Source organism: Oncorhynchus mykiss, chromosome 9 (assembly GCF_013265735.2).
Source record: "Oncorhynchus mykiss isolate Arlee chromosome 9, USDA_OmykA_1.1, whole genome shotgun sequence".
Classification (NCBI taxonomy): Eukaryota; Metazoa; Chordata; class Actinopteri; order Salmoniformes; family Salmonidae; genus Oncorhynchus; species Oncorhynchus mykiss.
This window is the reverse complement of record NC_048573.1, coordinates 8,267,529-8,295,354: the sequence shown is the minus strand read 5'-3', so window position 1 is coordinate 8,295,354 and position 27,826 is coordinate 8,267,529. Positions and strand designations below refer to the sequence as shown.

At 41.4% G+C, this 27,826-nt stretch overlaps 3 protein-coding genes across 4 annotated transcripts; all 3 read left to right on the top strand.

Moving 5' to 3' along the window:
- Nucleotides 1–4,114, top strand: LOC110531374 (zinc finger protein 184). The gene is made up of 2 exons (XM_021614565.2): nt 1–605; nt 2,079–4,114. The coding sequence occupies exons 1-2, from the start codon at nt 440–442 to the stop codon at nt 3,278–3,280; spliced, it is 1,368 nt and encodes a 455-aa protein (XP_021470240.2). The 5' UTR covers nt 1–439; the 3' UTR covers nt 3,281–4,114.
- Nucleotides 4,115–6,758: 2,644 nt separating this feature from the next.
- Nucleotides 6,759–11,277, top strand: LOC110531375 (zinc finger protein 189). 2 transcript variants are annotated; one of them, XM_021614566.2, is made up of 2 exons: nt 6,759–7,037; nt 10,006–11,273. In XM_021614566.2, the coding sequence occupies exons 1-2, from the start codon at nt 6,854–6,856 to the stop codon at nt 11,139–11,141; spliced, it is 1,320 nt and encodes a 439-aa protein (XP_021470241.2). In that variant the 5' UTR covers nt 6,759–6,853; the 3' UTR covers nt 11,142–11,273. The 2 variants fall into 2 exon arrangements, with proteins under 2 accessions (XP_021470241.2, XP_036843131.1); XM_036987236.1 differs by lacking the exon at nt 6,759–7,037 and adding an exon at nt 8,787–8,938 and having other exon boundaries at nt 10,006–11,277.
- Nucleotides 11,278–11,995: 718 nt separating this feature from the next.
- LOC110531377 (chorion transcription factor Cf2) lies at nt 11,996–17,473 on the top strand. Its single transcript, XM_021614568.2, has 2 exons — nt 11,996–12,252; nt 16,148–17,473. Exons 1-2 carry the CDS (start codon nt 12,087–12,089, stop codon nt 16,993–16,995), a joined length of 1,014 nt encoding a protein of 337 aa, XP_021470243.2. The 5' UTR covers nt 11,996–12,086; the 3' UTR covers nt 16,996–17,473.
- Nucleotides 17,474–27,826: the final 10,353 nt, after the last annotated feature.

Here is a 27,826-nt window from a genome sequence, read left to right as displayed (position 1 = left end):
GTTTTCTGTTCCCAAAGTTAAGCTTTGAAGACTTTATCCTGTGCAAAAGTCTTTCAGCATCGCTTTGTCTAAAAGGAGTGCAAAGGCGAATTTAGTTATTGCACAAGGATAGGCGTTCCCTAACGGAAAAGTGCGGATGTATGCTAGAACAGTCCAATAGGATCTCGTTAGCTCGTGCATGGCTCTGCCCACCGCCTTGCTTGTTCTGCCCACTACGATAATTTATTCCCATTGGAAACGAAAGGCTGTGGTCTATCTTGGTTTAGTTATGCAAGTCTTTGGAGCTATTTTCCTAAATTCCTTGACTAGAACACGGAAGTAGGATTGGATACGACTGTGTCACAGACAGAAGGGGATTTAGTTATACATGTCTTTGACTTTGTTTTGAATTCCCTGTGTGGAGTAACGAAAGATCAACTGACTAAACTGAAGACTGAAAATGTCTAAACTACAGTTGCTGCGTGTGTTTTTGAATGATCGTTTAACGGCGGCTGCTGTAGAGATATTCGGGGCAGTTGAGAAAACGGTAGTGGAGTACCAGGAGGAGAATGATCGGCTACGGAGACTGCTGCGGAGGACACCGGAGATACAACTATGTGGAATAGGTACGTATTTAGATACATACTGGTAGCGAGCAATAGTTAGTTCTACCTTATTGATAAGCTATTTGTGCTAAAAGTGATCACCATATAGTACCTTTTAAGAAGCTGTTTTTAAACCACGCATGGATAAAAACATTGTCATAAAAAAACAGGAAGTGATTTGAATGTATTCTTTAACAAATGGAACAGCTTTTAGAAATGAATCTTATACTCCAGGCTGTATCACATCCGGCTGTGATTGGGAGTCCCATAGGGCGCACAATTGGCCAAGCGTCGTCCAGGTTAGGGTTTGGCCAGGGTAGGCCGTCATTGTATATAATCATTTGTTCTTAACTGACTTGCCTAGTTAAATTTTTAAAAAATAATAATAATATTATCTTCAATTCATTGAGAAGTAGTTGAAAGATTTTTAAAAAAAAATGTATTTAACCAGGTAGGCCAGTTGAGAACAAGTTCTCATTTACAACTGCAACCTGGCCAAGATAAAACAAAGCAGTGCGACCAAAAAACAACACAGAGTTACACGTGGGATAAACAAGGGTACAGTCAATTACAATAGAAAAGTCTATATATAGTGTGTGCAAATGGAGTAAGGAGGTAAGGCAATACATAGGCCATTGTAGTGAAGTAATTACAATTTAGCAAATGAACACTGGAGTGATTGATGTGCAAGTAGAGATACTGGTGTGCAAAAGAGGAAAAAAAAAGTAAATAAACTAAATGGGGATGAGGTAGGTAGATTGGATGGGCTATTTACAGATGGGCTATGTACAGCTGCAGCGATCGGTTAGCTGCTCAGATAGCTGATGCTCACAGTTAGTGAGGGAGATATAAGTCTCCAACTTCAGCGATTTTTGCAATTCGTTCAAGTCATTGGCAGCAGAGAAGTGGAAGGAAAGGCGGCTAAAGGAGGTGTTGGCTTTGGGGATGACCAGTGAGATATACCTGCTGGAGCGCGTGCTACGGGTGGGTGCTGCTATGGTAACCAGTGATCTGAGATAAGGCGGAGCTATACCTAGCAAAGACTTATAGATGACCTGGAGCCAGTGGGTGTGGCGACGAATATGTAGTGAGGGCCAGCCGACGAGAGAATACAAAACGGATGGCACTGTGATAGACTGCATCCAGTTTGCTGAGTAGAGTGTTGGAGGCTATTTTGTAAATGACATCGCCGAAGTCGAGGATTGGTAGGATAGTCAGTTTTACGAGGGTAGCAGCGTGAGTGAAGGAGGCTTTGTTGCGAAATAGGAAGCTGATTCTAGATTTAATTTTGGATTGGAGATGCTTAATATGAGTCTGGAAGGAGTTTTTACAGTCTAGCCAGACACCTAGTTTTTAGCCAGATTCTAGTTTTACAGTTATTGAATTGGAGATACAGTTTATCCAGTCTTGAATTTACTGTCTTTAATCCAAATTGACCCCAACCCTGATGTCTGATGTCTAGGTAACCTCTGCTCCTCGTCTCCTTCCCTCCAGACTCCCTGCAGCTCTCTGTCTCTGAAGAGGACTTTCCCCCTGAGCAGCAGCACTGTGAGCAGGAGTGGAGCCCCAGTCTGGGGCAGAAGGACCCAGGGCCCACACAGATTAAAGAGGAAGAGGAGGAAGTCAGGACCAGTCAGGAGGAAGAGCAGCTTCAAGGTCTGGAGCCTGATATCATGGAGTTCATATTCACTCCTTCAGGTGTGAAAAGTGAATGTGATCAGGAGGACCCACTTCAGTCCTTGGCTCTTCCCCAAACCAAGACTGTGGAGAACAGAGGGAGAGACTCTAAACCAGTGGATCTCAAACCTTTTGTTACTGTGACCCACTTAAAAGGTCTCGACATTCCCTGTGACCCTACAGATACTCAAAATATTGCCTTCAGCCACAGCTCAGCCATAAGCAGAGACCCAGTAGGACTCGACAGCAGCCCACCATTGCATCCTAAACCACCATTGGATCAAAACCCACCAATGGGGGAACACGGTTCCAAACTCAGCACCACGTCTAGAAAAACTCACCACTGCCGTGACTGTGGTGAAATGTTTCTTCTGAAAGCTGACCTGCAGAGGCACGTGACTCTTACCAAGAATATAATCAGTGAATGCCGCTTCTGCAATAAACAATACAATTCCACCTGTAAATTGAAGGCCCATATCCAACTCTGTCACATTGAGATATCCTGCACATGCCCTGTTTGTGGCAAGACCATCAAACACAAAGGAGATCTGTCCAGGCACATGAGTATTCACACAGGAGAAAAACCATTTAGCTGTGGTGACTGTGGAAAAAGCTTCAATCAGAAGGGGCACCTGAACTTGCACATACTGAGTCACACAGGAGAGAAACCATTTAATTGTAGTGACTGTGGGAAAAGCTTCTATCAGAAGGGAGACCTAGGGAATCATATGCTGACTCACACACAAGAGAAACCATTTAGCTGTGGGGACTGTGGGAAAAGCTTCTATCAGAAGGGACACCTTACAGATCATATACGGACTCACACAGGAGAGAAACCATTTAGCTGTGGTGACTGTGGGAAAAGCTTCAATTTGAAGGGAAACCTAAGGAAGCATAAACTGACTCACACAGGAGAGAAACCATTTAGCTGTAGTGACTGTGGCAAAAGCTTCAGTCAAAAGACTAACTTGCTGACGCATGTCAAAAACATCCACAAAGGAAGAAAACAGGATGAATAAGTGAAAGAATAAAGAAAATTAGGATCAAAATGTTCTGTCAGAAGATAGGAATAACAGGCAGGATGTGGACAGCACTCGTAGGAAAGGAAAGCTACTCTGGATAATTTATGCGTTTGGTTCGAGATCAATAGATGGGGGTATGACGGATTTACTATTGTAAAACATTCTATATGAATACAGTTTGATTTGAATTATGATGTAATGCTTAAACATTACACAGCATCGTAGGAAGCTCACAGGTCTGCTGTTCAGTCTGTTTTCACGTTATTAGAAACAGGAATTCCTGGTTATTTGTTTTCGAATGTCTCTCAGGTGATGAGAGAATGGTCTGACTGATGCGATTGACACATTAAAACGTTAAAACACTTTCTGTATAATATCTCATCAAACTATTTCCCATCGATTTTTGACCAAATCTTGCTCATTCATGATATTGATTTCAGATTTTATGGAGTAATGATATACAGTAGACTCCTGATAATTGATTAAAAGCATTCCATGTGAAGCTGGTTGAGAGAAAATAGTAAAAATAAAGAAAAACCCTTTTTAAAATGTTTTAATTTAAATGATTATACAAAATTCTTGCAACCAATAGAATGTTATATATATGGGGGATACAACCTTCCCAGCTCTGCAGAGTTTTGCTGCTTAGTTAAATATATGGCAAATATAAATAAAACTGGATGGATGTTAGTTATGACTGCTTTGTGTCATGTGGTGTCGTCTCTAACTTCTTGCCATTTGTGCTGTTGTCTGGGCCCAATAATGTGCTGTTAACATGTTTTGTGCTGCTACCATGTTGCGTTGCTACCATATTGTTATGTTGTGTTGCTGGCATGCTATGTTGTCTTAATTCTCTCTTTATGTAGTGTTGTCTCTACTGTCGTAATGTGTGTTTTGTCCTATATTTATATTGTATTTATTTTTTATTCCAGCCCCCGTCCCCGCAGGAGGCCTTTTGGTAGGCCGTCGTTGTAGATAAGAATTCGTTCTTAACTGACTTGCCTATTTTAAATAAAAATCAGAAATAGATGGGAGAGGTGAAGGTTAGAGGAAGGATAGGAGTAAAAACAAACAAAATATAACTTCTGTAAAATGGATTGTGTCCGTAAAATGTATATAGTATGTATAAGCTGGAAGTAGAAGCCTAAATGCCGTTGTTCATTAGTTTACTCCAATTAGATGATGAGTGGTAGGGTTAGGGGAAAATACAGGGAAACATATTTTTAAAAGATGTATATATGGAAAGTATTCAGACCTTGACTTTTTACACATTTTACATTCACATTTTTTATTTTATTTACATTATAGCCTTATTCTAGAATGGATTAAATTGCAAAAAAATTATAATAATATCTACACACAATATCCCATAATGACAAAGCAAAAACTGTTTTTTTAGAATGTTTTGCACATTTATAAAATAAACTGAAATATCTCATTTACATAAGTATTCAGATCCTTTACTCAGTACTTTGTTGTAGCACCTTTGGCAGTGATTACAGCATTGAGTCTTCTAGGGTGTGATGCTACAAGTTTGGCACACGTATATTTGGCGATTTTCTCCCATTCTTCTCTGCAGATCATCTCGAGCTCTGTCAGATTAGATGGGGAGAGTCGCTGCACAGCTATTTTCAGGTCTCTCCAGGGATGTTCGATCAGGTTCAAGTCCGGGCTCTGGCTGGGCCACTCAAGGACATTCAGAGACTTGTCCCGAAGCCACTCCTGTGTTGTCTTTACGGTGTGCTTACGGTCATTGTCCTGTTGGAAAGTGAACCCATGCCCAAGTCTGTCCCTGCCACTGAAAAACATCCCAACAGCATGATGCTGCCACCACCATGCTTCAGCGTAGGGATGGTGCCAGGTTCCTCCAGATGTGACGCTTGGCATTCAGGCCAGAGAGTTCAATGTTGGTTTCCTCAGACTAGAGAATCTTGTTTCTCATGTTCTGAGAGTCCTTTAGGTGACTTTTGGCAAACCAAGTGGTCTGTCATGTACCTTTTACTGAGGAGTGGCTTCCATCTGGCCACTCTACCTTACAGACCTGATTGGTTGAGTGCTGCAGACATGGTTGTCCTTCTGGAAGGTTCTATCATCTCCACAGAGGAACTCTGTCAGAGTGACCGTCGGGTTCTTGGTCACCTCCCTGACCAAGGCCCTTCTCCCCCGATTTCTCAGTTTGGCCAGCTCTAGGAAGAGTCTTGGTGGTTCCAAACTTCTTCAGTTTAAGAATGATGGAGGCCACTATGTTCCTAGGGTCCTTCAATGCTGCAGAAATGTTTTGGTACCCTTCCCCAGATCTGTGCCTCAACACAATCCTGTCCTAGAGCTCTAAGAACAATTCCTTCGACCTCATGGCTTGGTTTTTGCTCTGACATGCACTGTCAAGTGTGAGACCTTATAGACAGGTGTGTGCCTTTCCAAATCATGTCCAATCAATTGAACGTCCACCTGTGGACTCCAATCAAGTTGTAGAAACACCTCAAGGATGATCAATGGAAACAGAATGCTCCTGAGCTCAATTTCGAGTTTCATAGCAAAGGGTCTGAATACTTATGTGAATAAGGTATTTGTTTTTTAATACATTTGTAAAAAAGTTTTTTACAAATCTGTTTTTGCTTCGTCATTGTGGGGTATTGTGTGCAGATTGAAGAAACTTTTTTTTTTAAATCAATTTTCGAATAAGGCTGTAACGTAACAAAATGTGGAAAAAGGGGAAGGGGTCTGAATACTTTCTGAATGTATTGCACTGTACCTTGATACATACATACAGTCTACTCCTCAATGGGGAGGGCATGAACGGCAACAACATGGCCACATCAGCGGGACACAGTGCCCTTCGCTCCCGTTTGACAAGCTCTGCTGTTCGACAATGGCGTGGGAAGTAGCTACCTACTAGCCAATTTAAATACACCCATGTACACCCATTCAATACACAGTACACCCATCATAAATTTTTTCAGTTTTATAACGTCAGTTTTATAACTGAAAATGTACAATTATGTTGCGAAATGCAGCATCATATGATGCAAAATGCGTCATACAGGGATGATTTCTGTATTTTGAAAGTATCTTGAGAACTTGATTGCTGAGCTAAACATTTTTGGACAATGGCAATGGACTAATGAAAAAAATACCCAAATATAGTTTTAGGGTGGAGTTTTCCTTTAAGTATACACCACAGGAGTTTTTATTTTATTTACCTTCTGTGTAGGCGAAGGTTTAAATGTCTGTATTGAAACACAACCACAACCGATTCACCACATTATAACAAAAACATGAACACATAAATCAAGTAATATCTTGTAGAAATACTTGTAATTATTCTTTGTATGATAAGCAGCATACAATATATGGATAACTGTACACATTTTACATAATTTTTGCCCTAATTATTTACAAAGTATACAGGATGGGACACTTATTCTGAAATATATAACAAATCCGTGACCCGGAAGTACTTCATTATTCTTGCTTGTGTCATAGAAGTCTTTGTTTTGATTTTGCATTCTAGCTTGTGTGGAGTAAAGGCTTACTGACTGAATAGACTACCCAAATGTCATTCGACTGAAAATGTTTAAACTACAGTTGTTTCGTGTGTTTTTAAATGAGCGTTTAACGGCGGCTGCTGTGGATATTTTTGGGGCAGTTGAGAAAACGGTAGTGGAGTACCAGGAGGAGAATGATCGGCTACGGAGACTGCTGGGGATCACACCGGAGCTCATTACACCAGAGTTACAACTATGTCGAACTGGTGGTGCGTTCAGTTCTCCTCAATTCATAATGTGTGCTATACGTTTGATACCGGAGCATCGAGGCATGCGTCAAAACCGCAAAGCAGTGTACCGATGCGTTTCATCACGTGCATTTTCAAACGGTGCGCTTTTTTCGATTCCAAGCTGCTTTTAAATACCTCTACTGGACACCGTACTTGCAAGTATAGTTAGGGTGTTGTTATAAAACGTTTCACCTGACTGGTATCATAGTAGGTACAGTTGTGTACAATAGAATAGTCGGGGATTTTAGGGTATGCGGTCAAATCCCTATATTAAAACACATTTCTAAATAATCTATGCGAAATCACACTATGTACTGTTTTTCAAGTATTTTATTTAGTATAGTATAAGCTTCTTCTGTCTTAACTGAATCCATGGCATTACGTAGGATGCTTTTCGAAGACATGAAAGGGAAGCATAATGTAAACATTGAACCTGCTTTTCCAACTGATTCATGAGCTACTAAAGCCAACGACTTACCACTGAGCTATGGAGTTTTGAAGGAAACATTTTGAGAAAAAAAAAAAACATCTCATAATTAGACGCTGTTATTCATTGCTGACAAGCAGATGTTATTAATGTGCATTGTGAACCAGCAGAGGCTGATAGGAGGAGTTGTAGGAGGACTGGCTCACTGCAATGGCTGTAATGGAATGTATGGAACGGTATTGAACAAAGCAAACACATGGAAACCACATGTTTGACTCCGTTAAATAGATTATATTCCAGCCATTACAATGAGCCTGCCTCCACTGTTGTGAACAGGTAATGAAGCTCTGAGCAATTCATTGTTTTTCCGGAACAATTTGGTGAAATTCCCGAAGCATTTAGAAAGCCTCGGTTTCCCATCACTATTAATAATACACTGTTTTTAGGGATTCAGTGATCACTATTCAAACACATACGTCATTATTTCCTTTTTCCGTGCATGGATAAAAACATTGTTTGCGTCACTAAAACCAGGAAGTGATTGTTCTTTTTTTTTATTCACAGTAATTCCATTTACAACAATAAGCACAATAGTTTCACAATATCAAAATATTTGAATGTAGCTATAATTCTGTTGTGGCTTTACCAAAGATTATTATATTTCCCCTTTCACCTGTGATTTTACTGTAAAGTTATATTTTGAGCTATTAGCTAGCTTGCTTGTAGGCTAGGTTGGGCCAAACTAGCAACCCATTTTTATCCTGAGTTCTCTCGTCAATGGCTCTCAAAGTCCAACGGAATGTGTCTAGAATCAGATGATCTTAAATTCATGTTAGAAGGAATTCAAACAAGGAATTTTGCCAAAGTAGAGAACAGTACTTGTCAGTAGATATTTTTGCACATGTGGATATTAAGCTATTACATTTTTTCCCCGAAATATTCATTTAAAATCAGCTAACTTTAAATTAGGATTTATTTTTTTTACCCCTTTTTTCTCCCCAATTTTGTGGTATCCAATTGGTAGTTACAGTCTTGTCTCATCGCTGCAACTCCCGTACGGACTCGGGAGAGGCGAGGGTCGAGAGCCACGCTTCCTCCGAAACACAACCCAACCAAGCCACACTGCTTCTTGACACAACGCCCATCCAACCAGGAAGCCAGCTGCACCAATGTGTCGGAGTGAAACACCGTACACCTGGCGACCTGGTCAGAGTGCACTGCGTCCGGCCCGCCACAGGAGTCACTAGAGACAAGGATATCCCTACCGGCCAAACCCTCCCTAACCTGGACGACGCTGGGCCAATTGTGCACCACCCCATGGGCCTCCGGGTCGCGGCCGGCTGCAACAGAGCCTGGACACGAACCCAGAATCACTGCGATGCAGTGCCTTAGACCAATGCGCCACTCGGGAGGCCCTTAAATTAGGAATTCTAATGGATGTTTCATGGATTAGGTACATCAGTGACCTTGCTCCAAGTGATTTTTATCTCTCTACGTAATGCAAGTGGCTGCAGTAGATTGTATCCAAGTTAGAAGATGGGTGTATTCATATTTTTTTACCTCATATTTTTTACACAAATCCATAAAAAATAAACAAGATCAAATGTCATAATGTAATTGTTGTGGGAAAAACAACATAAAATTGGTTTAAGATTTTAAGATCATTCAATTGAGAACACAGGAGGCTGCTAAGGGGAGGACAGCTCATGATAATGGCCGGAACTGAGCGAATGGAATGTCATTAAACACATGGAAACCATGTAGTTGATGTATGTGATACCATTCCACCTATTCTGCTGCAGTCATTACCACGAGCCCGTCTTCCCCAATTAAGGTGCCACCAACCTCCTATGATTAAGACAAAAAAAAAAATCTGTAAACACCAGGTTCTGCAGATGGCACTTTTAAGACGGTCCCTTAGCCTAGAGCGCATACATTCCCCCATTTGAAACCAATGTAAAGTCACTATGAAAACAGAACTTAACTCAAAAGCAAAGGGTGTAGCATGCTCTCTACCATCTTCTGTTTCTAGACATAGCACTTTCATCATCCTAGGATCTCCCGTCAAAGAGAGATTGACAAGGGAAATCCAAATATGAAACCAATATCCAAAGTGGAAACACATTTACATGGCAGTGACAACATCTTGAGCATCTAGTTTATTGTTCACCCTTGGCTGTACAGGCAGGTGCTCTAGCTCCAACACAATGGGATATTATCCACTGTAATGCAGAGCCATGCCACAATCATTTTACCATTATATAACTGGGTATTCAAGTCACAAACAGACTGGACACAGCAGGTTATAAACCCACAATAACACACATTATTGAACCAATTCAAACTTCTTATTTTTTTACTAAATAGCTTCTTCTCTTCACATTATAAGGAAGTAATTGAAAATAGATTATAGTCTTACAATCATAGAATTTTAATTTCAGTTCACCTTTTGAAATGACCCCAACAATGATGTCTAAAGGCTTTATCGATGACCTCTGACCCTCCTCTCCTTCCCTCCAGACTCCCTGCAGCTCTCTCTCTCTGTCTCTGAAGAGCAGGTTCCCCCTGAGCAGCAGCACTGTGAGCAGGAGTGGAGCCCCAGTCTGGGGCAGGAGGACCCAGAGACCACACTGATTAAAGAAGAACAGGAGGAACTCAGCACCAGTCAGGAGGAAGAGCAGCTTCAAGGGTTCTTTGATACCAAAGACTTTATATTTACTCCTTCCTGTGTGAAAGGTGAATGTGATCAGGAGGACCCACTTCAGTCCCTGACTCTTCCCCAAACCCAGACTGTGGAGAACAGAGAGAGAGACTTTAAACCAGTGGATCGCAAACCTTACGCCACTGTGACCCGCCTAAAGGATCTCAACAATCTGTGTGACCCTCCAGATAATCAGAACAATGCTTTCATCCTCAGCTCTGCCATAAGCAGCGACCCAGTAGGACGTGACAGCAGCCCACTATTGGATCCCAACCCACTGAGTCTCAACCCACCAATGGAGAAACAGTGTTTCAAACCCAGCACATCTAGAAGAACTTACCACTGCCGTGACTGTGGTGAAACATTTGCACTGAAAGCTGACCTGCAGAGGCATGTGACTCACACCAGGAAGAGACCCAGTGAATGCCTCTTCTGCAAAAAACTCTATACCTCCACCTGTAAACTGAAGGCCCATGTCCAACTCTGTCACGGTGGTAAACCCTGCACCTGCCCCTTTTGTGGGAAGACCTTCAAACAAAAAGGACATCTGTCCAGGCACATGAGTATTCACACAGGAGAGAAACCATTTTGCTGTGGTGACTGTTGGAAAAGCTTCAATCGTAAGGAGCACCTTACCAGGCATATACGCATTCACAGAGGAGAGAAACCTTTTAGCTGTGGTGACTGTGGGAAAAGCTTCAATCGCAAGGAGCACCTAACTGAACATAGACAGACTCACACAGGAGAAAAACAACATGGCTGCTCAGTCTGTGGTAAAAGATTCACTCGGAAGACTCATCTACTGAAGCATATGGACAATATCCACAAAGAGGGAAAAACAGACAGAAGAAAGAAAATCTTCAGTCAGAAGATGGGAATAAAAAGGCAGGATGTGGACAACACTCGTAGGAAAGGAAAGCAACCCCAGACCATTCATACTGTGGGTCTCAGATAAATACATATACTGTACCATGGACTTAATGTTGTAAATAAAGTTTGATTTGATTTGAATGACGAGGTAATGATCAAACCGTACAGAGTATTGTAGGAAATTCACAGGTCTGCTGTAATAATAATAAATAATAATAATTGATTACATTTGTAAAGCGATTTTAGTTATAAAAGAATAATCTCAAAGTGTATAAAATAAAATTAAAAAAAATATATATTAATGGACACAATTACACAGGGCAACTGATATAAAGAACACAGATGACGCTACAAGGGACATGGAAAAGGAGGGATATTACCATGAATACACTGGAAAGTCAGCAGGAGGGTTTTGAATTGAATCTGGAATGAGACGGGAAGCCAGTACAGAGATGCCAGGGTGGAGGTGATGTGATGGTGTTGAGACGGGGAGCCAGTACAGAGATGCCAGGGTGGAGGTGATGTGATGGTGTTGAGACGGGGAGCCAGTACAGAGATGCCAGGGTGGAGGTGATGTGATGGTGTTGAGATGGGGAGCCAATACAGAGATGCCAGGGTGGAGGTGATGTGATGGTGTTGAGACGGGGAGCCAGTACAGAGATGCCAGGGTGGAGGTGATGTGATGGTGTTGAGACGGGGAGCCAGTACAGAGATGCCAGGGTGGAGGTGATGTGATGGTGTTGAGATTGTCAATTTTGACATAATTCTGCTCATTCATGATTATTGATGTAATGCTGTGTAGAGTAATGATTAACAGTCGACTCCTGATGAATCATTGATTATGTAGGCTGCTTTGCACAGTATTCAACTCCCATCCAGCTGGCGGCGCTGTTGTGTGTTTCTGGGTTCGCCAGCCAATAGAACAACGGATTTTCGAAGATTCCTTGACTAAAACACGGAAGTAGAATTGGAGTAAAGAAATACCCACTGACAGATCTGAATAGGCTACCCAACTCTCATTCGACTGAAAATGTATAAACTACAGTTGTTGAGTGTGTTTTTAAATGATCGTTTAACTGCGGCTGCTGTGGAGATTTTTGGGGAAGTAGAGAAAATGGTAGTGGAGTACCAGGAGGAGAATAATCGTCTACGGAGCCTGCTGCGGATCACACCGGACATAAAACTATGTAGAATAGGTTCGTATGTGGATCTACCGATAGCTTGCTTCGTCCCCTAATGAGCGATAAACATTGAGGGGGTTCGATTAATCCCGCCCGGACGCCTGTGTTTGCATCGGCTGAAAGTTGATGGCATTAGATTTGGAGCTGGGCTGCATCCCGGTGTTGTGCCGAAAGCTCCCCCTGACAGAATCCTAGCGAGCAAGTCGCAGGGGGGGGGGGGGGGCTTTTCGGCACAACACTGGGCGTGAGCCAGATGCCCTATTCTAAGGGCACAGCGTAAAGTTGTGGGCTCAACAAAAAAAAGAGACATAATTAAGCACGTGTAGTAATTACTAGGATTCTGTGAAAACACAATTATACTCCGTGTATGTTGATTAGCCAGCCAAATAGAAAAAGGAACCAGCCATGCCTTCCTGGTTAAACATTTTCGCTGAATGAGCTTTATTTTGGTTGCCTCTGGCATAGCCGGGCGAAGTAGGAGTGCTGCAGCCCCTTTACATTTGTGACTCGAGTTTCCATCTTCTCTGAGAAAGACGTTACATTACAATCTAAATGTCTGAACATTTAGTAATTCAGTGTATTGTTTAGTTGTTTTGGATATGGTCTAGGCCTATATGATCCAGACAATCTTCTAAGTGGAGAACATGACACCTTTTAAACATTAAATATCTTCTCTTGAGATTCAATTTATTTACAGTTTACTGCAAGATATTAAATGCCACAATGATTTTTGTTCTCCAAATTGTTATTTTATTAAAACAAACATTTTCTTGAAAAATAAATTAAAGTAGTGGTGAGCTATTAACCAAAAGAAAAGGTTTTCCCCTGTTATTAAACAACTAATTGACTGACATCGGTTCAATTACTTGAATTCCATTTAGTTCCGTTTTTTTTTTGTGCGAGCTCAACGTGCCATTTCTCTAGGGAGAAATCAAATCATTCAGGAGAGAAATTAAGTCACGACCTATGTGGGACGCTTAGCTGATTGGGAGTTGTAGTTTTCATGACGCAAATGTTGACCCTTGTCGAAGATGATCTATTATATTGACAAGACAGTCGGGTGAATGCTCTAACAATGGAAATACATGGCCTCAAAGATGGAAGGCAGGCGGGAGGAGACGAGATCAGGTGGGCTCGTTCTAGCCAATGAGAGGACAAATAGTCTGTAGTTGCCGTCCACCTATATCATTGCATTTGTAACAACAGAACCATGACGAAACTTATTTTAGATCAAATAAAAATCACGTATCAAAATAGCAATTCAATTTGTTGACCGAATTCGACACTCTCATTGACCTCAAAACAAAAATTCCTCACACCGTGTTCTTATTTTTGTGGACAACTTTTGGACGGAGTAAATCCTCTTAATTTGCCTCTTCATCTCTGATCTTGTTCAGTGCAGAAACGTGGTAATTAACTACAATGACCATAATCCATTTTGCCTATTCTTTCCGGGCAGAGATAGAGGCGGATACACACAGATCATATGAAACCACATGAGAGAGAAATGTAGTCTACACAACGACGAGAGGGATTGAGGTAGCTCTACCTTATTGATAGTTGAAGTAATTGCTAATAGAGGAGGTGTCCGGAAGCGACTTCACCATTCATATTCAGGATTCATCCAAAGACCGTTTTTTTTTTTTTTTTTTAGCTTTGTTTGATTATTTATTGACAGTTACAGCTGATTTCGGGATTTTATATCTATTTCCTCACCTTAAATATAAGTCATCTGATTCATTTGTTTGTCTATAATTTTTTTTAGCGAACATTTCGACGCCAGCCCCTGATATCAGGGCATAAAAACTACAATCGCTCCTGAATTAGCCTAGTGCGCATGTGCGCCCAGCTATATCCTGTCCCAAGGTTGTTTTCCCCAGGTGTCCCCGGCTAAACTAGCTGGCTAGCTGAACTATGCTAGTTTTCGTCCTCATTGCCAAACTTCATAAATACTGCACACTCATCTTCAAAACTCCTTTGCTAGTTATACAATAAGACATTCGGGTTTGTTTTATTGAATAGTCATGACTGGTTTGAGATATCTGTCGTTAGACAACGGTGGCGAAGGATATAATTGCTACTTAACGCGGATCCAAGTTCACTTTTGAGATCCACCGGCTCGTTGGGATATGTAGTGATTTTGCCAACACAGCCAGATATGTACACAGTCGTGTACCCTTAAGCTTTTTAAACTGACAATCGTATTTGTTGGTTAAATGAATATAATAAGTAATGCAGGAATGCCACGAGTTAATTGACATGAGGAAAATAGGAACTCTACAGAGCGCAGTGACTAATGACAAAATTACATCTGGACATGGAAAAAACACTCCAAAAAGCATACCAGTATGCAAATTAGGGAGACAAATTAACATATCTCTCAGCGATTCCCTAGGCTACACTGACGAGTCACTCACTTTAGAGTCACTGTCTGGCAAGTCCCGACATGGGCTTCATATCCTACGGAGAAAAAAAAGAGATCTTTGGTTATTTGAGCTGTTCTTGCCACAGTATGGACTTGGTATTTTACAAAATAAGGCCATCTTCTGTAACCACCTCTACATTGTCAGAACACCACTGATTGGCCCAAATTCATTAAGAAGGAAATAAATTCCACAAATACACTTTTAACAAGGAACACCTGTTATTTGAAATGCATTCCAAGTGACTACCTCATGAAGCTGGTTGAGAGAATGCCAAGAGTGTGCAAAGCTGTCATCAAGGCAAAGGGTGGCTACTTTTTGAAATCTAAAATATATTTTGATTTGTTTTTGTGTTTTTTTTTTTTTTTTTTTTGATTTATATTTTGATTTGAACACTTTTTTTGGTTGCTACAGTATTCCATGTGTTATTTCTTAGTTTTGATGTATTGACTATTACTCTATGTTAGTGTAATTTCATTATTCCAATATGTTTTCATTAATTGAATTCACTTAGTCTATTTTATGAGAATTTGTAAGATTCTTATTTACATAAAATAGACAGAGACCAGTCTTATCAAAAATAGATAATAGTATTTATTCTCGGAGCGCGCTGACATGTAACCACGAACAACAGTTTATTTACAAAATATGACGTCATAGGTTATAAAATATTATTTCTCCCAACAGTTCAATAGTTTATTCCCACCCCTTTCTTCATCCATCACCATTCAGCAGACAGTTCCAGCTAATGGGAAACCTAAGAAAACACACACGGCCTAATCTAAACATCCCAGAGCTAAGTTGAGTCTGTTCAACCATAGGTTAACAACCATTTCTGCTTACTTAAAAAACCCCACTTCCAGTCTTCTCCAACCTGGCTGGAATGCTATTTATTTAATGTAATTACCCCCTGTTACATGCTCCACAATCCCTCACTTCTGAATTCATATTGTTAATCAGATATAATAAAACAAGAGTACAAGTTTCATTAGTTATAGTTCTATTTAGAATGTAGATATTGTTTAGTCATTATTCATAAAATTCCTAACACTCTACAATCTAGAAAATTGTACAAATAAAAATAAACTTTGAATGAGTATGTGTCCAAACTTTTGACTGGTACTGTGTGTGTGTGTGTCTGTGTGTGTGTTAGATTTTGAATTGGATGGGGGGGGGCATCTAATGATTGAATTGAATAAATTCCTTGGCACCAACTGACAATGCAAACTAAGCATTGTTATCAGCACTGATCACTGATATACCTCCCAATGTGGGAAAAGCATTGCCAAACAGGCACCGATGGTATATACTTCACACAGTGGGTTAGTTTTATACTGCTAGACTGAGATACAATATCTGTCTAGAAACTGGCCCTAGCTACCTGAACTCAGGCACATCTAAAGAGATACAGTCTGTCTAAAGGCTGTTTAGATCTTAGCAATATATCATTCAAATGTATGATTCAAGTGTCTGCTCCTTCTCTCCAGACTCCCTGCAGCTCTCTCTCGCTGACTCTGAAGAGGAGGTTCCCCCTGAGCAGCAGCACTGTGAGCAGGAGTGGAGCCCCAGTCTGGGGCAGAAGGACCCAGAGCCCACACAGATTAAAGAGGAACAGGAGGAAGTCAGGACCAGTCAGGAGGAAGAGCAGCTTCAAGGGGTGGAGCCTGATATCATAGAGTTCAATTTCACTCCTTCCTGTGTGAAAAGTGAATGCGATCAGGAAGACCCACTTCAGTCCTTGACTCTTCCCCAAACCCAGACTGTGGAGAACAGAGAGAGTGACTCTAAACCAGTAGATCCTGAACCTTTTGGCACTGTGACCCACCTTAAGGGTTTCAACATTCCGTGTGGCCCTCCAGATAATCAGAACAATGCCTACAGCCACAGTACAGCCATAAGCAGTGACCCAGTAGAACTTGACAGTAGCCCACAATTGGATCCCAACCCACAATTGGATCTGATCCCACCAATGGGGGAACTCTGCACCTGCCCCTTTTGTGGTAAGACCTTCAAACAAAAAGGAAATCTGTCCATGCACATGAGGATTCACACAGGAGAGAAACCTTTTAGCTGTGGTGACTGTGGGAAGAGCTTTATTCAGAAGGGGGACCTAAGGAGACACATACTGACTCACACAGGAGAGAAACCATTCAGCTGTAATTTTTGCTGTAAAAGCTTCAATCAGAAAGGGGACCTAAGGAGACATATCCTGACTCACACAGGAGAGAAACCATTTAGCTGTGATTACTGTGGTAAAGGATTCATTCGCAAGGAGCACCTAACTGCACATATACGGACTCACACGGGGGAAGTTTCGGTCTCAGGCAGAACCTAACCACGCAGAAACTGATATAGATCTATGATCGATTTTAATGTTGAAAACATTCTGTAAATAAAGTTTGATTTGAATGATTGAGGTAACGATCAAACAGCACAGAGGATTGTAGGAAATTCACAGGTCTGCTGTTCAAAGTCTGTAGTTCTCTTCATTAGAAACAGGAATATCTGATGGTTTGATTAGGAATGTCTGTCATGGTGATAAAGGAAGGTTGTTGTTGTTGATGCCACGAAATACAATTCCAGAAAATATCTCCTTCCATTTTCTCAAGAGTTTCTCATCAATTCAGTTGCTGCTCGTGCTGCTCATTCACGATCTGAAATTGCGATTCGATATTGCGATGTTATTGCTGCTATTTAATATTTTCGTAAACATATCGCTCCCTATATGTCTCCTGCAGAGAGACGAGAGAGCATCAGAAAATGTGTTTTGATCATGGAAATAAAAGTGATGAAAACATGTTGGCTCACCATTTTTTTTTTAAAGTAGATGGAGAACGAAGCTATAGGTTGAAAAGTACTTGCGTTTTGGTGCTGTTACAGCCGACTAGCGGTAGCTAACGCCATCCAGCAAAACAAATATACGTACTTTATTAATTATTTTACAAATCGATACTTGGGAGTCAGAGTATCGATTTAATATCGTCCCAAGAAAATATTGCAATATATATCTGGCTAGATTTAGTCCCCCATCCATATTGCGTACTGGCTATACTTATGATCTGCTGGCTAGATTGTAACAGCAAACAGATCAATGTCTTCCTGCCTGTAGAGTAACCACACTTTTGACTCCAGAGAGGATGCTAAGCAGTCAATCTCTGAAACAGCTAGCTACAAGTCAAGTAGCACTTGGAAGTAGGCTTTACCACCCAACAGACACAAACATTATCAAGAACGCCTAGCTTCATCATCTAAGTTAGCTCGCTAGTTAACTAGTAAGCTAGACTGTTGGTTTATAAAAGCCAAAGAAAGCTAAACTAGTTTTTATGAATTTCTCATGCGTTTAAATGGCTAGATAGACGGCTAATGTTGCCGTCTAGCCAGGCTAATGTTGCCGTCTAGTCAGGCTAATGTTGCCGTCTAGCCAGGCTAATGTTGGCATCTAGCCAGGCTAATGTTGGCGTCTAGCCAGGCTAATGTTGCCGTCTAGCCAGGCTAATGTTGCCGTCTAGCCAGGCTAATGTTGCCATCTAGCCAGGCTAATGTTGCCGTCTAGCCAGGCTAATGTTGCCGTCTAGCCAGGCTAATGTTGCCGTCTAGCCAGGCTAATGTTGCCATCTAGCCAGGCTAATGTTGCCGTCTAGCCAGGCTAATGTTGCCGTCTAGCCAGGATAATGTTGCCGTCTAGCCAGGCTAATGTTGCCGTCTAGCCAGGCTAATGTTGGCATCTAGCCAGGCTAATGTTGCCGTCTAGCCAGGCTAATGTTGCCGTCTAGCCAGGCTAATGTTGCCGTCTAGCCAGGCTAATGTTGCCGTCTAGCCAGGCTAATGTTGCTGTCTAGCTAGACCATGAGCGAGCTAGCTAGATGACATGTATTGTGTAAATTTAGAACTTCCCAAGATAGTTCACAAAGTTGTCAATTTAATCAAATGTAGTCCATTTATTCATTACTAAATGTAGCTAACATTAGATAGTTAAACCAGAGATAAGGCATTTGTAGTTCTATATGATAGCCTCATTAGCAGCTAATTAGCATTTAATTTGAGATAAGGGGGTAAATACAGGCAAATATATTGATAAAATTCACCTTGTCCGAGAGAGTTATCGAAGCATCATGCCAGGATAAGTCTACATGAAACACAGCCCTTATTTGAAGTGTTTCTAAATCCCATTTAAAACGGAGTGAATCAGTATCTCCCAAAAGATCAATATATCAAATGCATTTTGACCTCAACTAACCGGTGCCCCCGCACATGGACTCTGTACCGGTACCCCCTGTATATAGCCTCCACATTGACTCTGTACCGGTACCCCCTGTATATAGCCTCCACATTGACTCTGTACCGGTACCCCCTGTATATAGCCTCCACATTGACTCTGTACCGGTACCCCCTGTATATAGTCTCCACATGGACTCTGTACCGGTACCCCCTGTATATAGCCTCCACATTGACTCTGTACCGGTTCCCCCTGTATATAGCCTCCACATTAACTCTGTACTGGTACCCCCTGTATATAGCCTCCACATTGACTCTGTACCGGTACCCCCTGTATATAGTCTCCACATGGACTCTGTACCGGTACCCCCTGTATATAGCCTCCACATTGACTCTGTACCGGTTCCCCCTGTATATAGTCTCCACATGGACTCTGTACCGGTACCCCCTGTATATAGCCTCCACATTGACTCTGTACCGGTACCCCCTGTATATAGCCTCCACATTGACTCTGTACCGGTACCCCCTGTTTATAGTCTCGCTATTGTTATTTTACTGCTGCTCTTCAACTACTTGTTACTTTTATTTCTTATTTATATATTTTTTAACTGCATTGTTGGGTATGGGGCTTGTAAGTAAGCATTTCACTGTAAGGCCTACACCGGTTGTATTCGGCACATGTGACTAATAAAAATTGATTTTATTAATAAAGCCCTGCAGCAGATGTCACAAAGTCCTTCTACAGAAACCCAGCCTAAAACCACAAACAGAAAGCAATGCAGATGTAGAAGCACGGTGGCTAGGGGAAAACTCCCTAGAAAGGCATGGACCAAGGAAGAAACCTAGAGAGGAACATGGCACTGAGGGGTGACCAGTCCTCTTCTGGCTGTGCCGGGTGGAGATTATAACAGAACATGGCCAAGATGTTCTAACGTTCATAGATGACCAGTAGGGTCAAATAATAATCACAGTGCTTGTAGAGGGTAAAACACGTCTGCACCTCAGGAGTAAATGTCAGTTGGCTTTTCATAGCCAATCATTCAGAGTTAGAGACAGCAGGTGTGGTAGAGAGAGAGAGAGTTGAAAACAGCAGTTCCGGGACAAGGCAGCACATCCGGTGAACAGCTCAGGGTTCCATATCCACAGGCAGAACATATTGAAATGATATCATGATTGAGCAGCATTAGGTCAAAATGTATGAGAACAAGTGTTGGACAGATGGAAGGATAGCAGGTAGGGTGACAGGTAGCCTAGCAGTTAGAGATTTGAGTAACAGAAAGGTTGCTAGTTTGAATCCCCGAGCCGACAATGGGAAAAATATGCCAATGTGCTCTTGAGCAAGGCACTTAACCCTAATTGCTCCAGGGTCACCGTCAATAATGCCTGGTCCCTGGCTGTGACCCCACTCTCAGAGGGAGTTGAGATATGCAAAAAAACACATTTCCATTTCACACACGTACAGATTAACCACTTTGCATGCGGTAAAACAGGACAAATAGTGTACAAGCAACTCTTTCCTGAAGATATATTGTTTCTGTCTTACTCCCTCTTAACCCCTTTCCATCTCTCTACAACAGGGTACTGTCCCAAACAGAGGGTACTGTCCCAAACGGAGGGTACTGTCCCAAACGACACCCTAATCCTAATATAGTCCTAATCCTAATATAGTGCTCTACATTTTCAACCAGAGCATTATGGGTCCTGATCAAAAATAGGGCTCTACTTTTCAACCAGAGCATTATGGGTCCTGATCAAAAATAGTGCACTACATTTCAACCAGAGCATTATGGGTCCTCATCAAAAGTAGTGCACTACATCGGAAATAGGGCGCCATTTCGGACACACTACAGGTGTTCTGTTCCCAAAAGGAAGTATTAGATAAGTAAATGCTAATTTACTGCTAATTGTTATTACGTTTTTAAGTTGTTTTTTTTGTTGTCTTTAACATAGTTTTAGTGCACCATCTTCAAACAGCTGAATATACAATATGTTTGGTTCTGAAAAATATATTTCACAGCGGTTTAGATGGTACAATTGGTTCTCTACACTATACTTGCTTGTTTTGTCACAAGAGGAAGGGAAAGAGAGATTTAGAGAGAGGATGAGTGGGAGTAGAAAGAAGGGGGATGAGGAGGATAGAAATGCACTGAAGAACGAGAGATGTATGAGGTCGTGTAATTATGAATGACTGAATGACACTCTTCCCTCTTTCTCCCTCTCTCTCTGATATTCAGACAATGTAGAGTGTAGAGTTCACTTCAAAAGCTCCTCTGTGGCTGCAGGACTAGGACTGGGTTGACGGATACTGTACAGATACTGTACGGATATTGCACAATGTAGTGGTCCTACACCGCCATCTAGTGGTCGCCTGAAGCTATTACCACAGATGGATAGGTGCTTATTTATTGGTACAGCTAGCTGTACAGCATTTGCTATTAGTGCGCTGATACAGTAAGTTGAGAAATAGATCTGAAAGCAGAAGTAGGTGAAGACGAGTTTTATTAGGAACATGCAAAAGGGGCAGTCTGCGATTGGAATATCAATGTTTTGGGGCGGCAGGGTAGCCTAGTGGTTAGAGTGTAGAGGCGGCAGGGTAGCCTAGTGGTTAGAGTGTAGAGGCGGCAGGGTAGCCTAGTGGTTAGAGTGTAGAGGCGGCAGGGTAGCCTAGTGGTTCGAGTGTAGAGGCGGCAGGGTAGCCTAGTGGTTAGAGTGTAGAGGCGGCAGGGTAGCCTAGTGGTTAGAGTGTAGGGGCGGCAGGGTAGCCTAGTGGTTAGAGTGTAGAGGCGGCAGGGTAGCCTAGTGGTTAGAGTGTAGAGGCGGCAGGGTAGCTTAGTGGTTAGAGTGTAGAGGCGGCAGGGTAACTTAGTGGTTAGAGTGTAGAGGCGGCAGGGTAACCTAGTGGTTAGAGTGTAGGGGCGGCAGGGTAGCCTAGTGGTTAGAGTGTAGAGGCGGCAGGGTAGCCTAGTGGTTAGAGTGTAGAGGCGGCAGGGTAGCCTAGTGGTTAGAGTGTAGAGGCGGCAGGGTAGCCTAGTGGTTAGAGTGTAGAGGCGGCAGGGTAGCCTAGTGGTTAGAGTGTAGAGGCGGCAGGGTAGCCTAGTGGTTAGAGTGTAGAGGCGGCAGGGTAGCCTAGTGGTTAGAGCGTTGAACTAGTTGCAAGTTCAAACCCCCGAGCTGACAAGGTACAAATCTGTCATTCTGCCCCTGAACAGGCCAAAATAAGAATTTGTTCTTAACTGACTTGCCTGGTAAAATAAAATAAATTTTACATTTAAATGAATCATGTACACTGAGTATGTAAAACATTATGAACACCTGCTCTTTCCATGACATAGACTGACCAGGTGAATCCAGGTGAAAGTTATTATCCCTTATTGATGTCACTTGTTAAATCCACTTCAATCAGTGCTGATGAAGAGGAGGAGACGGGTTGAAGAAGGATTTTTAAGCCTTCAGACAATTGAGACATGGATTGGGTATGTGTGCCATTCAGAGGGTGAATGGGCAGGACAAGATATTGAAGTGCCTTTGAACGGAGTTTGGTAGTTGGTACCAGGCGCACCAAATCTAATTTTATTGGTCACGTACACATATTTAGCAGGATGTTATTGCGGGTGTAGCGAAATGCTTGGTCTACCAATATTTGTTTTAGTAGGGGACAGCCCTAGAGAATAATGTTATGAGTAAAGTAGGAAGCATACTTTATAAATGTGCCATAAAATAAATGTGTATCAGGCCTGGCGACACTGTTTTATGTGTTGACTGAACACGTTTTCTACTCAGCTGGTCTCGGGAAGAAATTACAAGACCTCATTGTCCGAGACCGAGTCAAGACCGAGTCACTCAATACGTGGTCTTGAGACCACAATCCAGTACTACAACACTGGTATTGTGTATACACTGGTATTGTGTATACTCTCATAACAGTACTACAACACTTGTATTTTGTATACTCTCATAACAGTACTACAACCCTGGTATTGTGTATACTCTCATAACAGTACTACAACACTGGTATTGTGTATACTCTCATAACAGTACTACAACACTGGTATTGTGTATACTCTCATAACAGTACTACAACACTGGTATTGTGTATACTCTCATAACAGTACTACAACACTGGTATTGTGTATACTCTCATAACATATTCCAACATCTGTGTGAAAACTGTGCGGTCACACAGATACCAAACAACATATTCCTACTTTTCCTCAGACAAGTGAGGGTAATACCTGTTAATTAGTGAGGGTAATGCCTTTTAATTAGTGAGGATAATGCCTGTTAATTGGTGAGGGTCATATATCATTCACATTCTAAATACTAAATCCTATCACACACACACCTAAACACTATAACCATATAATTTTCAGTTCATTTACGCCGTTTGCTTGAGGAAATAAGAGAGTTTGACGCAGTTCCTTGACTGAGCTGTAGTCATCCACAGTCTCCATCAGAACCCTGCCATGCCCATGTCTCCAGCAGGCCATCTAAGCACCATTTGGTTAGACTGGCTGCCCTTGATGCTAATTAGGAGAGGCTTTGAAGTAGACAGGAGATGTGAGAGAAGGTGTAGGGGATTAGGGTTTACACTCATCTCGTTGCAAAGTTAGCTTTCAGTTTATCTAAAAACTCACAGGAGTGGTCTGTACTGATGACTGAATATAGTTGAGCAGTGTAGGGAAATGACTGTTTTATCCCTCCCTTGTAGAAGTCCATTCAACTGATTGAAGATGTCACAAAAAAACTAAAAATAATCAGATAGGAACTGACCTCATCAATACATTTTCGCTAGATGTGTTGAATTTCTTGTGGCGGCAATCATGGAGAAAAGCATCTATGTCCTCCTTCAGCTCACATAGGCTGCTCTCCAGAGGACTCTGTGCGCAATAATGGTGATTAACATGATTTTTGAATGACTTCTGTATTGAACACATATAGATAAATTGTAAGGTCCCTCAGTCGAGCAGTGAATTTCAAGCACAGATTCAACAACAAAGACCAGGGAGGTTTTCCAATGCCTCGCAAAGTAGGGCTCCTATTGGTAGATAGGTCAAAAAAACAAACAAAAAAGCAGACATTGAATATCCCTTTGAGCATGGTTGTAACGGTTTTCTTGAGTTGAAGGAGAGGCGGACCAAAACGCAGCGTGGTTATTATTCATGGTTCTTTAATCAAGAAACTATACATGAATAGACTAACAAAACCAAGAAATGTGGAAAAACCAAAACAGCCCTATCTTGTGCAAACACAGAGACAGGAACAATCACCCACAAAACCCAACACCAAACAGGCTACCTAAATATGGTTCCCAATCAGAGACAATGACTAACACCTGCCTCTGATTGAGAACCATATCAGGCCAAACATAGAAATAGACAAACTAGACATGTAACATAGAATGCCCACTCAGATCACACCCTGACCAAACAAAACATAGAAACATACAAAGCAAACTAAGGTCAGGGTGTGACAATGGTGAAGTTATTGATTACACTTCGGATGGTGTACACCCAGTCACTACAAAGATACAGGTGTAACAGTATAACTTCCGTCCTCGCGCCCGAACCAAGCTCGAACCAGGGACCCTCTGCACACATCAACAACAGACACCCACGAAGCATCGTTACCCATCGCGCCACAAAAGCCGTGGCCCTTACAGAGCAAGGGAAACCCCTACTTCAAGGTCTCAGAGCGAGTGACGTCACCGATTGAAACGCTATTAGCGCGCACCACCGCTAAGTAGCTAGCCGTTTCACATCGGTTACACAGGTGTCTTTTCTAACTCAGCTGCCGGAGAGGAAGGAAACCACTCAGGGATTTCACCATAAGGCCAATGATGATTTTAAACCAGTTACATAGTTAAAATGGCTGTGATAGGAGAAAACTGAGTCTGGATCAACAACATTAGTTACTCCACAATACCACATCTAAACTAGATGGTAACTATGTATTATTTTTGCAATAGTGAAAGAAGTTCAAAAAGTTGTACTTTGTATTATTCAAATAGTGAAATAATTTTAAATTCCCATCAATAGTCAGTAGATTTGATTAGAAGTTGTGGTCAGTAGTTTGTGGTCCATCTGGTACGGCAGCTGCTCCGCCCACAACCGTAAGGCACTCCAGAGGGTAGTGAGGTCTGCACAACGCATCACCGGGGGGCAAACTACCTGCCCTCCAGGACACCTACAACACCCGATGTCACAGGAAGGCCAAAAAGATCATCAAGGACAACATCCACTCGAGCCACTGCCTGTTCACCCCGCTATCATGCAGAAGGCGAGGTCAGTACAGGTGCATCAAAGCAGGGACCGAGAGACTGAAAAACAGCTTCTATCTCAAGGCCATCAGACTGTTAAACAGCCATCACTAACATTGAGTGGCTGCTGCCAACACACTGACTCAACTCCAGCCACTTTAAAACATTTAATAAAGGTATCACTAGTCACTTTAAATAACACCACTTTAATTACACATCTCATATGTATATACTGTACTCTATACCATCTACTGCATCTTGCCTATGCCGCACGGCCATCGCTCATCCATATATTTATATGTGCATATTCTTATTCATTCCTTTACATATGTGTGTATTAGGTAGTCGTTGTGAATTTGTTAGATTACTTGTTAGATATTACTGCACTGTCGGAACTAGAAGCACAAGAATTTTGCTACACTCGCATTAACATCTGCTAACCATGTGTATGTGATCAATACAATTTGATTTGATGAAATGCTGGTTGAGAAAGAAACGATTGAACAAATGAACGAAACAGCACAGCAAGTAAGTGAAAGAAATAGGTTTTGATTATGTTTTACTGGTAATGGGGACATACGTAAATGCAAACAAAATAACTTTTTTGGTCAGTGTGTGTGTGTGTAAGTGTTTCAACTATTTAACTGTACTAGAATGTTTAAAAGGCTGCTATTTAAAAAAAAAAAAATTGGTATCGAGTTTTTTGGCAAGGAAAATATCGGATATCGGTGCATCCCTAGATGTGGTAAGCAGTTGTGTGGTTGCGGTCAGTTGTTGTGTGGTTGTGGTCAGTAGTTGTGTGGGTGTGGTCAGTTGTTGTGTGGGTGTGGTCAGTAGTTGTGTGGGTGTGGTCAGTTGTTGTGTGGGTGTGGTCAGTAGTTGTGTGGTTCAGTTGTTGTTGTCGTCAATATTTGTGTTGTTGTGGTCAGTAATTGTGGTCACTCTCCTCATAATTCAAGCCGTTGCTAGAAGAGAACAGGTGATGGGTTACTAAAACGGCTCTAGTTACAGATTGGTACACAACGTTTCTAATCCATTTTCGGGTTTGACAAGCAGAGAAGTACAACAACAGTTGTTTGGGAAAAGTTGGAAGATGTGGTAATGCAGTTACTCGAACAGCTGTATCATAAGATCTTAACAAATATGAATAGCAGAGAAGTAGCCAAATATTCCATAAGCTCTAACGGTTTGTCTAACTTGTTTGGGGGTAGTGGACAAAACTGACATTGTTTGCAAAACTGTTACAGAAAATGTTGTTGACACAGTTACTTAAACTTGCTGTAACTTTTTTCCCCAAATGCTGAGAAGTAGACGAATGCTTGAACTGTTTGTCTAAGTAGTTGCAAAGTGGAATAATTAGCTGATTTGTGTCAAAAGTTGCATGTTTTCACTGTTGGTTGAGAGTGATGATGTCACAATGGGGAGCCTTAGAATGTAGAAGAAATGCCGTAAAAGAGGACGGACAAACAAATGTAAAACGTAAAACATTATAACAGATGTCAAAAAGTTGTATACAAGCAACTCGAGTGAGACCATTTCGGCAAGTTTTGAAGTTTGAACAGCGTTTCTAGCTTAAGCGGTGTAGCTGTAGCGAGCTAAAGAATAATAAGTAGTATTATGTTGAATATCTAAGATTGGGTCTCTTGCTGTGCAAGCCCCACAATGACTGAGTGAAAAGATGGAAGCCTGTGCAGAACACAAATATTCCAAAACATGCATCCTGTTTGCAATAAGGCACTAAAGTAATACTGCTATTAAAAAATGTTGCAAAATAAATGTACTTTTTTGTCCTGAATACAAAGCATTATCTTTGGGGTAAATCGAACACAACACATCATTGAGTACCAGAGGAAACCTGGTTCAGTCTGCTTTCCAACAGACACTGGGAGACAAATTCACCCTTCAGCAGGACAATAACCTAAAACACAAGGCCAAATATACACTGGAGATGCTTACCAAGACGACATTGAATGTTCCCGAGTGGCCTAGTTACAGTTTTGACTTAAATCGGTTTGAAACTCTATGGCAAGAACTGAAAATGGCTCTCTAGCGATGATCAACAACCAACTAGACAGAGCGTGAAGAATTTTAAAAAGAATAATGAGCAAATATTGTACAATCCAGGTGTGCAAAGCTCTTAGAGACTTACCCAGAAAGACTCACAGCTATAATGACTCTTAGAGATTTACCCAGAAAGACTTTTGGCCAAATTTCATATACACAAATGTAAATTTACAAACAGAAAACCACATTTTCGTACCCTACAAAAAGAAATGGAACTGTATTTTAAGACGGTTAAATGCTCTACTAACAAAAAAGCTGTTAGAATTGTAAGTATATACATGTCCCTTAAGGTCCTTGTGTAATTGTAATGTGATATTGTACCCCCCAGCTCGATTGTCTATTGTTTGTAATCTATGTATGCTTGTGTTCCCTCATGTGCTTTATGTATTAATTTGTTATTAATAAAAATAATAAAAAATAATAAAAAATAAAAACATTTAAAAAAAGTTTGATTCAAACATCTCTGGTGGGAAAATGCGCATATTATCTCATGCAGATTTTTTAAATGTATATATTCGCATGAAAACTGTCTCAAATTGAATGGAAACCTTGCTACGGGTTTGTTTTGTTGTTAATGTGACGTCATTACATCCAGCTGTTTTTATCGACACAAGATAGTTAAATGGAAATG